Below are 16317 nucleotides of genomic sequence, written 5' to 3'. Positions count from 1 at the left end.
AGCTGATGCTGAGAGTGGCAGACGCCATATGGCCGTCCCGGCAGCGGATGGCGGCGCTTGCGCCTTGACTCTCCCGCCGCCGGGAAGGGCCCGACCCGGCGTCCAATAGACGCCCGAGAGAGCGGCATCCCTGCGTCACAGTGCCTCCACGTGACTTCAGAATGCATACCTAGTTGTGGTGCTTCTCGTCTGCTGTGCTTCCCTTCCGCCGGAGCCCGGCACTTTCTCTCCCTCCCCCCTCTATCTCTTGTTGTTCTTTATCTCTGCGCCTGTTCGCAGAAGGGCCGCTGAAAAGAGACCACGCGTCGACGACCGACTCACACCAGCCCCTGTCGCGCGGTGAGCGCACTGAGAGAGAGCGCGCCGTCTGCTGCTCCCGAGCGTCGCCGCATCCCCCGTCGGTAATCGGTTGGGGCTGCTCCTGATCCCCCCGGTGGCCGCTGCCCGCTCCCAACAGCCGCCTCTCTTCCGACGCGCGCGTTTCGACCGAAGGTCGTGGTTTGCGGGCTGTTTTTCTCTCCCACGTGAAGTGACATTTTTTTCTTCGGGACGCACGATGCGGAAAGCGCCGAGCGTAGCACTTCTTTCGATCGGGTGCCTGCTCCTCAGCGTCGGCGGGAGCCACCAAGCCAGCATCCTCGAACGGCTGCGCAACAGAATTTTGCCGTCGAGAAACCACCCGTTAATACTAGGTGAGTGCTTCGCGCAGTTGCTACCTCCGCCTGTGAAGCACGATGAACGAGGCGGAAAATGGGTTGCATATCGGGTGTGCTACCTGTTTATTGAAGTTGAAGTTTTTTTTTTCACGTTTTAAAAGAGCGTACAAATAGTAATACCGAGGAGGTCCCGTAGTTAAAAAACTGTCGGTATGCACACATACAAGAACTAAGAGTATATGTTCTGCGTGCGTATGTATATAGTTTTGTATGAACAGTTGCTTTTGTGCACGTGCGGAGTGTGTAATGTTTTGAGGAATGGCACGAGGCTCAAGTTTGGAGCATCGAGGGAAGCTGGAGCCTTCCACAATACAGCACTGTGCCCATTTACTGCTTCGAAGTACGCGATAATGACTCGTTAAGCATTACTATGCACTTAGGTCACAAGATAGGCCGTTGTCAAAAGTTTGGGAGTTGCAGAGTCTGTCGACATCCTAGTAATGGGATAGGGCATGGCAATCGTTGACGGTGACGCTGAAACAACGAAGAATATTCCTTTTTGCAATAAATTCAGTCATCCTCCCGCTGACAGACAGATCACGAAGCTTGCATTTTTTCCTCGTCGTTAGAGAAGCATGCATGACAAATAACCGAAGCCCGTAGGTGACAACAAAAGAAAAATAAGAAAGAAGAAACGGGGATGCGTGTCAGGCTTAATTGCTAGTCCGCAATGTCGACTCGTACCATTGGCTTAGGCCCCCTTCCAGCTCTCGGCTCTGGTACCTCCTTCTGTATTTTCAATTATTCGCATTCGAAGAATTCGCAAATAAAGTAGACCCTGGTTCTGATCCCCATTCCGATTCTGATGCCAAGAAGCGCGCATCGAACGTGCCGATGGGTATTTGTTACGCGAAATTCATCACGTGTGGAGGGTTTACGACTTCGCGTGGAGAAGGTGAAATGAAAAAGAATAAAAATGGGGTCCATATTGATAATTGCGTGCATATACGCTTTTGCAGGATTTCCCGCCTCTAGAAGTACGACAAAATAACATTTCTTCACTCTGTGTCTGCTGTAACCTGTGTGGGCATAGAACGAAAACATCTCACAAAAGTATTCGTCGAAACTTCACGTGAAGTTTCGTCGACTACTTTACGCAAGCACAAAATACGCAAGCAAAATATACTCAGCAAACGCTTGCACGCGATCCATGCCAGTACTCAATGCGCCAACTCGAGTCTCCAATCCGAAACGAACCAGAGACAGGGATCCATCCCGTTCTGCGTCAGAACCGACGTCAGAAGCCGTTAACATGCGTGGCGTCAGGCATGGGCGAAAAACAAACAAAGAAGGCCACGCGTACGAGACACGGGCGCTCGTTAAAATACCCAAGGTGTCTAAATTTACCCGTAGTCGTACGGCACGGCTCCTAGGCCTGGTGTATATCTTCGGCGCGTAAAACCTGCGTCGAACTTTCTGGTTCAAAGTCAGGGCGCATGCACATTTCCCCTGTCAATTGTTTTGAACAGAGCGAAAAAATTTCGACCAAAAGCCAATGCCCAGTTTAAACTACTTGGAGAACAGTAGCCGCAGCCTTTTTTTTTTCTTCTTGTACCCCATTTTAACGCAAGGTACAATGCAAAGCAACCCTAGCGGATTATTTTACCTGATGTCCACTGATTAACCAGGAATTATCCTACGCGCTTTTATAATTTTTTTTCCACGTAGCGCCGGCAAAAAATGAAACACGAACAAAGCACACGAGCCTGAATGCAAGCGGTTGCGGGGCGTGCAATTATACGCAGCCACAAAACTGTCTTGCGTGTGTAAAATGTTGAAAGTTGCGTGTAGTGCCTGTCTTTTGTTTCCTACGAACTCCGGTTGGAAAGTAAATATAGTTTTATTCTCGCTTCCCATTTAGGTTGTCGCAGACTGCACGTGGCCTAGAACAGACCAAGTGAAAAAATTGAGCCATAGTAACTTGCGGGCAAAGTCCCGCTGATTCGTCGCAACGATAAAGGAGGAAGGCAACTCTATCACGCTCTTATCTCAGTTGAGCACCACGCATGCACCCGTGAATCTTGCATCATGGAGAGGAAAACTGTGCCTTCTATATATCACTAAGGTCTTGTGTTTGAGATGCAGAAAAGCTCTGACCCGGTTAACGTATATGTCAAAAGGAAAGTTGCAGCAGGGAAATTTTGAACATGAACAATCGGTGCATGCGTTTTAGGCAAGTAGCCACAATAACGCCATCGAGACGTTAGCTGTGGACTGGCACCAGGACCACTAGTTTTCTCTCTGAAGACTGTACTTGTGTTCCGGCAACTGCCTTGAAACGGGAATCCTTAGTTGAAACTTGCTTTGAAGCTGGTTTTTGCAGTTTGCTATTGAAGCTGGGATACGGGCAATTCTTAATGGCAAAATGAATCACTATGGTGACAATTTTGGTCCAGATCAGGAGTTAGTACTGAGGCTTATCTATGCAATGAAATTTTACTTCGCCAAAAAAATTTCGTTGCAGCCAACAGCCTCATTTGGGGCCAGCCGTGAAGTTGTTTCTGAATGAGAAATTTCCGACGAGTTAAAGGGTTCATCTCAATCTCGCTTGGAGGGGCGCATTCTTCGGTTTTACCAGAAACCCAGGAGCACCGTGTATTTACTGTCTCATAGTGCCGCTGCCCGTATTCTGTTGCGTTTTGTTTCCTCTGTCAGGCGGCACAAGGGCAGCTTATGTTGCATGATGATGATTACTCTTTGTTTTGAACTAGGATGACCCAATGTAATGTCAGGGTGATAGACAGATACTGCCAGAATATAACACATGCCTGGGGTTCTGCGCAACGTTAAAAGGAGAGCTTCCGAATTGGAGGCCTGTGTTTAGTCCGCTCCACTTAGGAAGGATAACCAGGTGCGGCAGTCCTTCGTTTAGTCTGCTGAACCTGTGAGGGAGGCGCACGCTGAGGAGAGAAATGTTTACTGCATTTCAAGGGGTGTTGTTACTCACTACACACGCAGAACACCTAGATGCGTTCTCAAGGCTGTGCCAGGCACATTTTTTTTGCAAATGTGTTTTTAACTTGTGGGATACTGCGTAAGCAATTCCTTGCGCATAGAAGCTCGCGCGCAAAAGCTGCGTCAGGAGACAGCCGAGTAATGTTTACGATTACGTGCAGCCGCTAGCTTACTTCTCGAGCTCCCGCTGTCTCGTTTGCGCGTGTTATGTATGAACTATGCGACTGGGCCTAGGGTCACGTCTGAAACAGGGAAATTTAATGTTGCGCACTCGAACGTTTGCAGCACTTCCAAATTGTCTGTTTCAAGGCTAAAGCCTTACATGTGTTGCATAAGTCGAAAGACTCGGCGTCGTTCTATAGGACGACAGGCTATGCTGGCTTTTTCGCCCTATGCTGGCATGGCTCCATGCGCCACTCGCCATCATCGAACTAAAAAAAAAAAATGGCCGCAAATCTGTTTGGTTTGCTGCAGCTGTGGTCGAAATACAATTCTGCCGCCCATGCCACGTAACGCCCTCTCCTTTTCCCCTCGTCTCCCTCTCCTCGTCTTTACAAATGACCGCCGAACGGGCGAGCCATGTTGACGCGCACGGCCGGAGGACATCACATTTCAGTGTCACTGTTTTTACACTGAGGCATGCTACCCGATATATGCATCTTATAAAACCTGCCTTCGGTTCACATTATAGGCTTCGTGGCCTAGGCCCTTGGTAGTCGGGACGTTCTGTTTCCGAACAACATTACGATGATGCCAGATGCTTTTATCGAGATTCTTTTTCGAGATCAACCCCATCGCATCTTCCTTCAAGAAGTTAGCTTTCCTTCATTATTGTTCAAGCTTGCAGCGAAGCATCCTTTACAGGGAGTGTTTATCACAGAGCGTGATGGGCAGGAAGAAAAATTGTGAGCGCATTTTGTTTGGCGCCTGGTGAGGGGGCCTGATTCAATATGACGACAGGCTTCCTACAGCATCGACTGTTAATGAGAAGTTCCTGGCTATGGCATCGTCCGTCGCAGAAAACCCAGCGCCTCGACCAGTTTGCACAATTGCGGCGCAACAAAATTAGGTACGCAAATGCGCGTGCGAGGCACTCAAAGCTTGCTAGTTTTCATGCGTGGCTCATTGAGCGGAAAGGCGGTTGTGCCAGAAACGCGGCAGACAAATTTCCATTGGCTCGCAGGAACGCGGCTCCTGAATTCCCTTAGTATGACTCTGGCGCGAGTTAGTCAGTTCATGGTCTTGAAGTACATTCGAACAGCGCGAACAAAGGAGATGAAGGACAGCAAAGCACAAAAGACACGGAGGACAAGAAAGCACTAAAGACAGCGCCCGTCTGTGCCTTTCGTGTTTTCTAGTCCTTCGACTTGTTTGTTCGCACTGTTCGAATGTGCTTCAATACCTCAATTCCCGTTGGCAGCCAATGAATTTCAATTGAGCGTGGGTTGATGTGCAGCAAAGGGAGGGTACGCGACGGCACTATGTTAGCCCTCATGTTACGCTTCGAGGTCTGGTGTCGTCAACAGATACCTATATGAAAGATTACTTACTCATCGTACTTCACGCTGCGGGAACCGTTTGTCGTCGTAAGACCTCAAACTGTAACTTTAGGACTAAGCTCGTAAACTCCGGCGCAATCCCGATAGTTGCTGCTGTTGGTCTAGCAAAGTGCTACGTATACCCACAGAATTGCTTATTCCCGCAATTGTGTGTTGCCAAACGCTTCCTGACAAATTTGTGCCTGTGCACAAATACTCATGCAAAAGGAAAATTATGATGATGAGGATAACAACAGGAACCATTCGCCAAATGGACACAGATACTTTCGCACTCACCACATTATAAGAGGCACTTAGGTTCCCGCGTAAATGTTCGCTGTGCAGAGCTCGAGCGGAAAAATAAAAAGCAACAATTTCTGCGCCGTAAGCCGCCATACATTAGGGCTAGACGTTTCTGTGAATTCTGCACTGCTGTCGGCCGGAACGCCATGAAACTTGCTACGCGAGTACAGGGGGAATATACAACTCGAGCGACGGAATGCATGCAATCGCGCCGTCAAAATTACGAGGTCAGTGTTCACGACGCCAAAGTGCGGTGCTGCGAGAAATAATTTCGCAGAACCCTATAGCAGCTAACGCCGAAAGCTGCATCTCAATGAATCACCGCTAGGGAATTCATTTCTCCGCTAAACTTGGATATAAAGCCTTAGTGTTGTCTTCTCTTGTGTATGTCGACGGGCTTTGAGAAATGACTGAGTCAACTATTATGGGGCAAGGGTAGCGAAGAATGCCTATGTTTGACAGTTTAAGAACACTTCCTACAGCAAACAGAACAGACGCGTAACCCACCGCAACACAAATTTTAACAGCGGAGCCGTTGTAGTTGGAGTCTTTTCGTAAGTCTGCTTCAGGTCGTGCGGCGCGCAGGGGTAGGAGCAGGTTCCCAGACCTACCGACAGAGGGCGCAGTTGTCACGCTGCGTAAGAGCAGGATGAAGATGATATATAGAGGTAAAAGAGACAGGGCTGATGTCAATTCGTACAGGCCTATTACAGTTACCTCAGTGGTATAAAGGCTGGCAATGCAAGCTATAAAAGCAGAACTACAGGCGTGGATAGAGGGGAACAGCATACTGGGAGTACTACAAAATGGTTTTAGACGAGACAGACGCTTTGAGGACAAATCATTTGTCCTAACCCTATGCATAGAGGTGTGAATGGCTCAGGAGCGACCACTATGGATAGCATTTCTCGATATAAAGGGAGCCTACTACAACGTAGATAGAGAACTTCTATGGAGCATACTTGAGCGGGAGCGTTTAGGCCAGGACTTTATACAGCTGTTGCAGGGAATTTACAATTATAGCGAGGTGCAAATTACCTGGGAGGACCAAAAGTGCACGGAACCGGTAGTCACAAATAGAGGTTTAAAGCAGGGTTGTCCTCGGTCGCCATTGCTGTTCATGCTGTACATGGCTAGACTAGAAAGAAAGCCTGAAGTCAGTAAAATAGGTTTCAATCTATGTTATAGCCGCAAAGGACAGGAAGTGGAACAACATATCCCGGGACTGATATATGCAGATGACATAGTACTACTAGCAGATAGCAAACAGTGTCTGCAACAGCTCACAGATATCTGCGGAGTAGAAGCCACTGAACTGGGCTTAGAGTTTAGCACAGCAAAGTCGGCAGTTCTAGTTTTCAATGACAACGCCCGTAACGAATCGGTATGCGTTCAAAAAGCAGCAATACCGTGGGTAATGGTATACAAATATCTGGGCATATGGTTAAACGAAGGTCAGGCGTATCTAAAAACTCGTGAAGAGCATTTAAGAATGAAAGGCAGAAGAAACGCCTCTATCATGAAGCACAGAGCACTGTGGGGATATAACAGATATGAAGTAGTGAGAGGAATCTGGAAGGGAGTAATGGTACCAGCACTCACCTTTTCAAACGCAGTAGTGTGTGTCAAATCAGAGATTCAATCAGGGCTAGAAGTAAATCAGAGGGCCGTAGGTCGATTAGCATTATGAGCACACAGTAAAACAACAAATGAGGCAGTGCAGGGAGACATGGGATGGGCATCCTTCGAAGTGAGAGAAGCACAGAGCAAAATATGTTTTGAAGAACGACTTAGAAATATGGATGATCAGAGATGGGCGGCGGCCAAAGTGTTACGGTATCTTTACATGAAAAGCGTGGACACACAATGGAGGAAAAGAACCAGAAGGCTCAGGACAAAGTATATGAAACCTGGAAGTGCAGGGGAAACGACCAAGGCAATAAAAAATGAAGTGATAGAAACAGAAACAACGACCTGGAAAAAGAGGATGGATGCGAAGAAGTCCTTAGATATCTACAGGATCGGGAAGCAGGAGATCACAAGGGAAAAATTATTCGATAATACCAAAGGGAGTGCATTGCTTTTTGAAGCCCGAGCGGGTTGCTTGCGGACAAAAACGCTTATCCGCGAGCCGGTACAGGAAGAACTATGCGCAGGCTGCGGAAAAAAAGCCAAAAACCATGCGACATATTGTAACGGAGTGCAAAAGTATCCGTCCAGTCCTCAGTGATGGAGCCATCCAGCTTCCGGAAGCCCTTGGCTTTAAGGTTAGCGGAAAAGTGAACAGGACAGCAGTAGAGGTTAGTAAAAGAAGGTTAGAATGTTGTTGGGAAAAGAGCAGAGAACAATCTGGGAAGACATGCGAACAAAGAAGTCAGACTAGCACAAAAGTTTCGTAAAAGTATTTGCTTTTTATTTTGACATTATTTTTTATTTATTTTGTTTGTATTTTCTGGCGAGGTGATGGTACAGTAGCGTTGCGACTAAGGCCGCTGTGCAACGCCACCCCGTTACAAAGGGGAAGCCACTAAGCATCATCAGCATCATCATCATCATCATGGCGGCCTCACAGAAACTGTTTCTCAGACCCAGCGATAGAGGGCGCAGTGGTCTCGCAGGGGCGGGCTCCTCTCGAAAAAGGAGGGAGCCTCTCGCCGCTAACGTTTAGCTGCCGATCCCTTTGCGCGAACCGCAGAATTTGCGCGGCGACGGCGCTACCCTTCTCGGGCGAGCAGCGCCCGTTGACGTTCGAGCAGACACAAGAGAATCACCGCTTCACTGTTTCGGCAAATTTCACAGTGGGTGTAACTGAATTTATTTTTAAAATTATCATCGAACTAATAAAGGGGGCTCTGACAGCTTCCATTACTACAGCGCAGCTTGCACACGGACACAAGAGGAGAACTAGACACGCCCAAGCGCCCCAGCGCTCGTGTGTGTCTAGTTCTCTCTTGTGTCCGTGTGCAAGCTGCGCTGTAGTTCCCTATCATGTTCAACCAACAAGCCCAAATAGCCACTTTAGTGCGCTCCATTACCACCTTCGCCGTACCAGGACTCAATCGCGTGTGCACCCTCGACTAACCAAGAAGAAAGCATATTCATCTGACGTCGCTTACAATCACCTACTACAACGCATCCATCTTGCACCCTACCTCCCCTCAACTGTCACCTCTGCCCTTCTTTCTTCTGCCATTGTCTTTTGACGACACTTGCAGGGAAGCGAGCGAATACGCGGCCAGTATTTAGAATTCTGTTTTTATTTGCTTAGTGTCGTGTCGATTTCACTTCATATATGAAATGACGTTTCTTTCTGTTGTGGTGCGAGAAGGAATACAATTCAACTTCCGTCTGCGAGTGGAAAATTGTGTTGCAGTTATGCCAGGGTGGCGCCATGCTGCTGGTTTGCTTCTCCTTCAATGTTATTTACGCAATCCCGTAATAGCCAACGATATCCACAGTAAGGCAGTGCGGAAGCGGGCCGATTGGGACATGATGCAAGGAGAGGAAATATATTGACCACTGCTGCCGACACATTGCAGTCAGGCTGCTGGATGGCCTAACAGCGCGCCATTCGCGGCGGCTCTGCCTCAGAACTTGATGGCTTATTTTCAGCATTGTTTTGTTGAAAATAGCGGCTCCTTCGGTAGTTTTCACGGGGGTTCGGGCTTGCCGTGTGGCAGCGCGTGATTGTGGCGAGAGGGGCCCATCCTCCGCCCAGCACGCCGGGACTTATCGCGTGCTGAGACAGCCCGCTATTTCGGTCGGCCGCGCTATAGCTGAGTGGGCTCTGAGCGAACCAAAAAAACACCCCTTTTGGACGGGGCTGCTGAATGGCGAGCCTCTCTTTGTCGCCACACCCAACTAAGCGCTTCCGTATCGAGAGTGTTTTGTCTAGTGGGGCAGCGTGTAAATACGGGTCAGCTGTGGCCATGGCAAGCGGGCTGGTGCGTACCGGCCGCTCCGAAGTGCGCAGCGCCAGCGCACGTCCGGTGCCCGCGCTGTGGTCGGGCACGTGTCCACCGCGGGAATCAACATCGAACGAGCCGCAAGCTCTACTACCGTGGGTACCCACACCCCCACTAGATAAGAAGGATGTCTTCCTGCAGAGGCATTATCGGAGGCCACTCAGGCAGCATGAGTGGCCTAGTTTAACGCCACAAATAAAAAAAGATAGTCGGAAAACCTCGTTTTATGGAGGCCTGAATCAGGCGCTGCAGCTAATCGCAGAGTAAGTTGGTATCAGCTTATGCGTACAAGGTATGCGGCATCGTCAGCCAGGCGTGTTGGTTGAGAAGGTAACGGTACATCAAAGGGGCGGATAGCCAAGGTGCTGGAGAGAACACACCATGAGCGTTTCAAACGAATCAATCACGTCACCCATGCCCTGCTGGCAAAGTTGCTTTGTTGACCGTGACCGGCAGCGCGAAGCGTCCACGGTGAGGCGGCATCCAAGCGGCGCATGCATGGGCCGGACTCCCAAAGCTGTTAGTTCGAAGGGGCGGCTGGTGATGTGCCTCTTCCGATGGCACCTGCTCTCCTGGGCCGATTGACCTGGCCTGCACAGACAGGACGCACCAATCACGCGTACGAAGAACTTTGTGTCACATGCAGTTTAGACTCGCGTATACGAACCGTAACTTCAAGCGCGTTTATAAGGAAACCGATACACCAAGTAGTGGCAGAAATGGGCCTATCACAACCCCGAAAAGTATAAAAAAGGCGCACTTACCTTTATTACTTCATCCGTGATTGTCAATTCTTCATCATCATGCCTGTCCAAAGAACTCCGATTTGCGCTTTTTGTTTCCTAAATCGGAAAATGATTTGCAGTACACAGGACTCCAGGACAGACTTTCCACAAAGATAACGTAAGGGACTGTCTTGGTACTCCACAATTATAAACATGTTGGCTAACCCACTCCCGAAGGATGATATACTTGAGCTTTTGCAGAAGATATAATTTAATGAACGAAATGTAACTCCTGAGGTGACACTGTGGAGAAAGCAGTGCAAGGACTTCAAAAATTATTTGGGTGGTTATGCGCGCTGAAGGTTCTCACCTGGGATATGACGCGGTACCGTAGTAGGGGGCTCCGGGTTAATTTCGACTACCTGGGATCTTTAACGTGCGCCGAAATCTCACTCTTACAAATCGTCGTAGGTGGGCTTCACCACAACACTTCAGGACGACCAATCCAATCAATGTGACCAAATGTGCGAAGTTAGCGAATGACGAGGTGAATCATGCGATTAGAGTAAAAAATAGTTTCTGCGCTGTCGCAAGGTGTGCATGTGCGCTGTTGTCGCCGCGCAGAAAATCCTTTTTTACTTTAATCGGATGCTTGGCCTCGTCCTTCGCTAACTTCGCACATTTGGTCACACTGATTTGTCGTTCTGAAGCGTTGTCGTTAGCTGGGTCGTTAGAAAAAAAAAAAGGAATCGGAGCAGCTTTTATGGTTTTAAATAAATCAGGAAAACCTACACAAAGCCAACGATATAGACAAGAAATAATCCTACGACAATTAGTTATCTGAATAACAAATTCAAAATTAAAATTAAATAGCACATGAGCCGGATAAAAGCAGCAAAACATGGCGAGAAATTAGGCTGTTCATAAATTAACTTTAAAACTTAAGACGATAATCTTTCAAAAGATGTTTCAACTTTCACCCGCCAAGAGATCAAAAATGTCATCCTAATTCCAGCGTAGTTTCCATCAAATTACAGGAACGGGTCGCTCGTGACTGGTCTGGCATTCTTGTGAGCGTTGTACCAGTATTACAAAAAAATAATAACACATTCAAAAGCACTAGCTCATTTATTATTGCCACCATTTTCAAAAGGTTCGCGCTTCGCCCTAAAATTGCGAACATGTTTTAAAACGCAGCCCTTTTGCTTTGTAGACGAATACTAAAAGTTTTAACCGAGGGCAGACCAGCTGGCTTGTTTGTTTTGAGGTATATTATGGAATAATTTATACATAAAGAAAACTGAGGGAACAAGTCAAAGTACAGGTCTCTTTGACCTTGAGCTCACGAAGTTGCGGCGATTTGCTTGAAAGCGCACGAACACAATAAATGACGAGGCTACGGCTACTAAAAACTCACGTGTTTGTTGGGGAATTTTAGTATCACCGTTATCGCCCTACCTCAGCCACACATGAATGCATTTAACTTTAACTAACTCTGGCAGAAAAAAAATGTGCTCCGGTGACAGCTTGGCGAATATTCGGGCGGTAACACACAAAGGAAACACGCCGCAGTGGCTCAGCGGCGAAGGCGATGTGCTGCCGTGATGTGCTGCCGCGGGTTCGATCCCGGCCGTGGCGGTAGCTTTTCAGACGAAAGCGAAGAGCAAAAACGCCCGTGTATTGAGATTTCAGTGAACGTTAAGACTCCCAGGAGGTCACGACTAAACCCGGAGCCCTTCACTAGGCCGCCTTATAGCCTAGGTGTAGCGTCGACACGCTGAACTCTCAAAATTGAATGAGCTAATAAGAGAACGACGAGTCTCCCCAACACCACCATACCCGCTGCGTCCAACTGAGGGGCCTTTTCAACACGTGACCGTAGAAAACTAGGCGTGGAGGCCTGTATCTGGACGCACTGAACGCACTTATCAACAAAGGTGGAAGGTTATCAATCAACACGTGCATATACGTGTTGATTGATAGAGAGTGCATATGCGTAACGATGTACGAACGGCGCAGATAAGAGCTTGCGAATATCTATTTTCCGCATGCTGCGCGAGGCTATGGCTTTAGGCGTCAGCAAGCAAGATACTGTCCGATAATTTACGCCACGTACGCTGCTCCGGTGCATTGAAAGCACAATCGAAAGTATACGATGATAAAGTGAAACGCAGCAGTAATCGCTGATTTCTTCACTTCTCTCCAACCGCCCCCACGGCGACAGCACTCGTATTTCGAGATTTCCGACCCCGAATCAAGGCTGCAAAAGAAGAAGAAAAAAAAAAAAGAGAGCGAGAAAGACAGAAGGAAACCAAACAACAATCTCCTGACTCCGCCACAATACGGCTTATCTGAAGGCCGGGTCACCTGAGAGCGAAAGTTTGCGGAGGTGCGCTATCGGTTATTTGTCTCGAACCCGCCAATTGCACCGCTGTTTCGCAATTTTTCGCCCAATACCACGGGGTGGCGTGATCATGATATTCAGGAAGTGGGAACGGGGCCAAATATTTCCCAGTGCGGCGTATCCGCTGCGTGGGCCAGCGAGGCTCGCCTTGGAGCCCGGGCTTGTCACTGCGCACGCGGAACACGTCGACGAATCTATTGCACACATACCTCTACGTCCTGTGACGTGGGACCATTCTTGGGAGTGGGGGCGATAAAGGGGTCTAATGAGTGTCCGCCTGCCAGCTTGAGCCTAGTATGGAACGAGCAAAATAAAGAAGTTTTATTGATGAATGTTTGGCCATGTGTGTTCTATAATGCGTCTGGAGCGTGAAAAAATACAAACAGCGCGTACTTTTTATATTGGCGTCCCCATTTCTCGCATAGAAGTAATTCACACTCGCACGCAACGATTTTAAAGTAGATCGTTTTAATGTCTGTTCCTATGAAACGTTTATTTCCACGTGGTCCTCGGCTACCGCCGTATGTGGAGGATGTTTTGGAAAGGGAGGAGGGTTAAATGGTGGTGGAGGGTGGTGGATTGGAGTGGTCCAGGGACGGGGTGGAGGACGAAGGCGACGAGCGCAGTCAGTGCCTTCGCTGCCTTCTGCCGCATGCGACCAGCGTGGATCCGAAACCATTTGCGCTATTGTCGAGTGTCTCGTTCTCGAGGTTTCATATTACCGGCGTAACAAACAGTCTAGAACGCGTAATTTAACTTGCATACTCATTGACGAGCGACGACACTAAACTAACACTGAAACTGCCGCAATCGCTTCTAAGCTGATTGCCATGATAAGCCTAAGCTAACATCACTGACCACGTTTTTCATGGCCGCAATTAAAAAAAAGCTCTGAGCTTGGATAAAAAAGACATCCCCCTCGCGAGGGGCACGATCAAATGCACAGCATTTCCGAGGGGGTGCGCCGGCAAGTCGTATCTCTTGATCGCGGGACCCGTGTCGCCATCTTTTGGAAGCGCGGGACAACTTGTGGCGCTTTCGAAACAAACGAGAAATGAGTGAAGGATATAAGGCGCGTTCGGTGCATCGAAATCTGTGTCGGTTTCGTGGCTCGGTCGGTTGTGCGCCGGGCACCTTGCGTTCCGCCCGCGGCGTCATGGGTTCGAAACCGGGCGCCGGAAACTGTTATTTCTTCCTGGCTGCGGACTACGACAAGGCGCGCATGCGGACTACGACAGCGCACGCCAACGCCGCGTGACATTGTGAGTTACTAAAATGCTATGCATTTAAAATAGTGCTGGTCACTCCACTCATACAAGAAGGCCTGATACGATAGCACGTTATTATTATCCTAATTGCAGTAGAGTTGAAACCACTTTTTTTATTTTCGGTGTTTTGCATGCCCAAGCTACATTTCTAGCTGGGCATGCATCCGGCGCGCCGCAGTGCAGGGTTCCGGATTATTTTTGATCACCTGGGGATATTTAACGTGCGTCGTAATCTCGACACACAGGTGCCTTCGTTTTTCGCATCCGTCAGAAAAACGGCTGCCGCGGCGGGATCGAAACCCGAATCTTTAGCACAACGCCCCAGCCACTGCCGCCACCACTGTGCAAATTTTTATCGCAGAGTTTGGATCAAACGTAGAAAATTGTTTGGTGCACAGTATCGAGTTTCATAGGCGCTCATAATTTGTGTCTGCGCTTTCATTTCAGTTGCGGAATTTTCAAAGTTAGCTCAGTGTCAGACACCCAACACGGCAGTTAAATTATGAGCGCCTATGAAGGTCGATACTGAGTACGAATCAATTCTAAGGATTTGCAATTATAAGCTGCTAACGAAGCAATTCACGAAACATTCTAAGGTTCTAAGGAGTCGGGTTTCGGTACCGCTGCGGCAGCCGTTTTTCTGATGGATGCGAAAAACAAAAGCACCCGTGTGTCGCGATTTTGGCACACGTTAAGTATCCCCAGGTGGTCCAAAATGATCCGGAACCCTGCACTGCGGTGTGCCCGATAGCCCAGCTAGAAATGTAGCTAGGGCACGTAAAACTCAAAAAAAAAAAAAAAAACAGTGATTTCAACTGCATTCTAATTAGGATAACAGCAACGTGCTATCGTATCAGCCCTTCTTGTATGAGTGGAGTGACCTGTACTAGTTTTTTAATTGCGGCCACGAAAAACAAGTTCCGTAAGTTGTGCAGATAAAGTGGCATTTCCAGAGCCTTAAAATCCCAGAGAATAAGGTGGGCTGGCGACTAGGGGTAGCCTTTTCTCTTCGCTTGCAATTTCAGATTGACATGCTTTGGAAGCTTCGTTATCTATCCGTTGTTGGCCTGGGTGTCCGATTCCGTTATCTCTCGTTGTCGCTGTACTGGCGAGGTCAATACTGTTGCCCTATTTCGTGGCAATGCTTAAACCCCTACGCAGTCATCCCTTCAGCGAATGTACGTGTGCAAAACAAATAAGCAAAAAATAATACGCAGCATAGCAACCATTACGACGCTTCGCTCAAGGGCGTGAGATACTCGCCGCGGCGTTAGTATTTTAACTAAGATAAAACACAATAATGTCATCATTGTTCTTTTTGAAAGCGTTCTATTGGTAGAGGTGGAATGTATGCACTGAGGGATGAAGCTGGTAACACTCCGAACAACACAGATGAGGCAATAAAAGTAGCAAAACTGTTTTATAAAGGTTCCTGCTCTAGCAACCTTAGGCGAGGAGACAGCACTCAACAAGCCAGCTCGGTTCGCGAGGTTCCAGCAGTAATTTAAGACAAGGCGGAAAACTCGCTATAGGGAATGAAGAGAGGAAAAGCCGCAAGTGGCGACGGAATACCTGCGGATAGACTAAAGGATGGTGATGATGTAGTGCTAGGAAAGCTGCAGCAAAATTACTCTCAGAATTCCTGCGTACATTAAAGGCACAACTGGCTTAGAAAATGCCAGAATATTTCTAATTCACAACAAGGTGCATGCCAAAGAGCTTCCGAATTACTGACGTCTCAGCCTTATGTGTTGTGTACAAGTTGTTTACCCAGCTAGTAGTTAACCGCGTAAGCGACACCGGGGATTTAGAACTACCTAGGCAACAAGGTGGACTTCGGAAAGGCTACCCAACAATGGGTTGCATCCGTGCTATGAATCTGGTAATGGATAAATCTGCGGAGTGTAATATTATATTTTTTATGACATTTATAAATTACGAAAAATAATTTGATTCAGTAGAAACCACCGCAACGATGGGAAGCACTGAGAGAACAGGGACTAGGGGAGAAGAACGTAATGCTTTTGGAAGACCTATGCGAGGAATGTACGGGCCCGATAACCCTTCATCAGAAGAGTTAAAACTTCCCTATTAGAAAGCTCATGAGATATGGGGACATCATCTCATCGAAATTATTTACAGCCTATCTAGGTGGGCAGTTGAGAACCTAGAGAGATATCAGGGATACCAGTAAAAAGAAAATATTTGAGCCACCTGATATTTGCGGATGACGTCGTCTTATTCAGTAATTCGGGAGATCTCGGTTGGCTGAGTCGCAGGGCTAAAGATAAATATGAGCAAGCCGAAGGTAATGCCGAAGGGGCCATCAAGACAAAATGCAACTTTGTTTAATTTGAAACAGGCTTCAGTACCTCAGTCACTTCCATTTAAGCCACGAAAGATGTTTTCTAACACACACAAAAGAAGAAAGAAAAAAACGCAA

General features: G+C 47.9%; 1 protein-coding gene across 1 annotated transcript in view; it reads left to right on the top strand.

Moving 5' to 3' along the window:
- The first annotated feature begins 268 nt into the window (after nucleotides 1-268).
- LOC144150095 (lysosomal phospholipase A and acyltransferase-like) overlaps nucleotides 269-16317 on the top strand; it is a 35846-nt gene continuing 19797 nt past the window's right edge. Inside the window, exon 1 of the mRNA XM_077681911.1 lies at nucleotides 269-692. Coding sequence (XP_077538037.1) covers nucleotides 557-692 — 136 coding nt within the window. The 5' untranslated portion in view covers nucleotides 269-556. The remainder of the gene's footprint in view (nucleotides 693-16317) is intronic.

Source organism: Haemaphysalis longicornis, unplaced genomic scaffold (assembly GCF_048455015.1).
Source record: "Haemaphysalis longicornis isolate Haplotype H1 unplaced genomic scaffold, Haemaphysalis longicornis Haplotype H1 scaffold_1, whole genome shotgun sequence".
Classification (NCBI taxonomy): Eukaryota; Metazoa; Arthropoda; class Arachnida; order Ixodida; family Ixodidae; genus Haemaphysalis; species Haemaphysalis longicornis.
The sequence above is the reverse complement of the archived record's forward strand: the minus strand, read 5'-3'. Positions and strand labels throughout refer to the sequence as shown.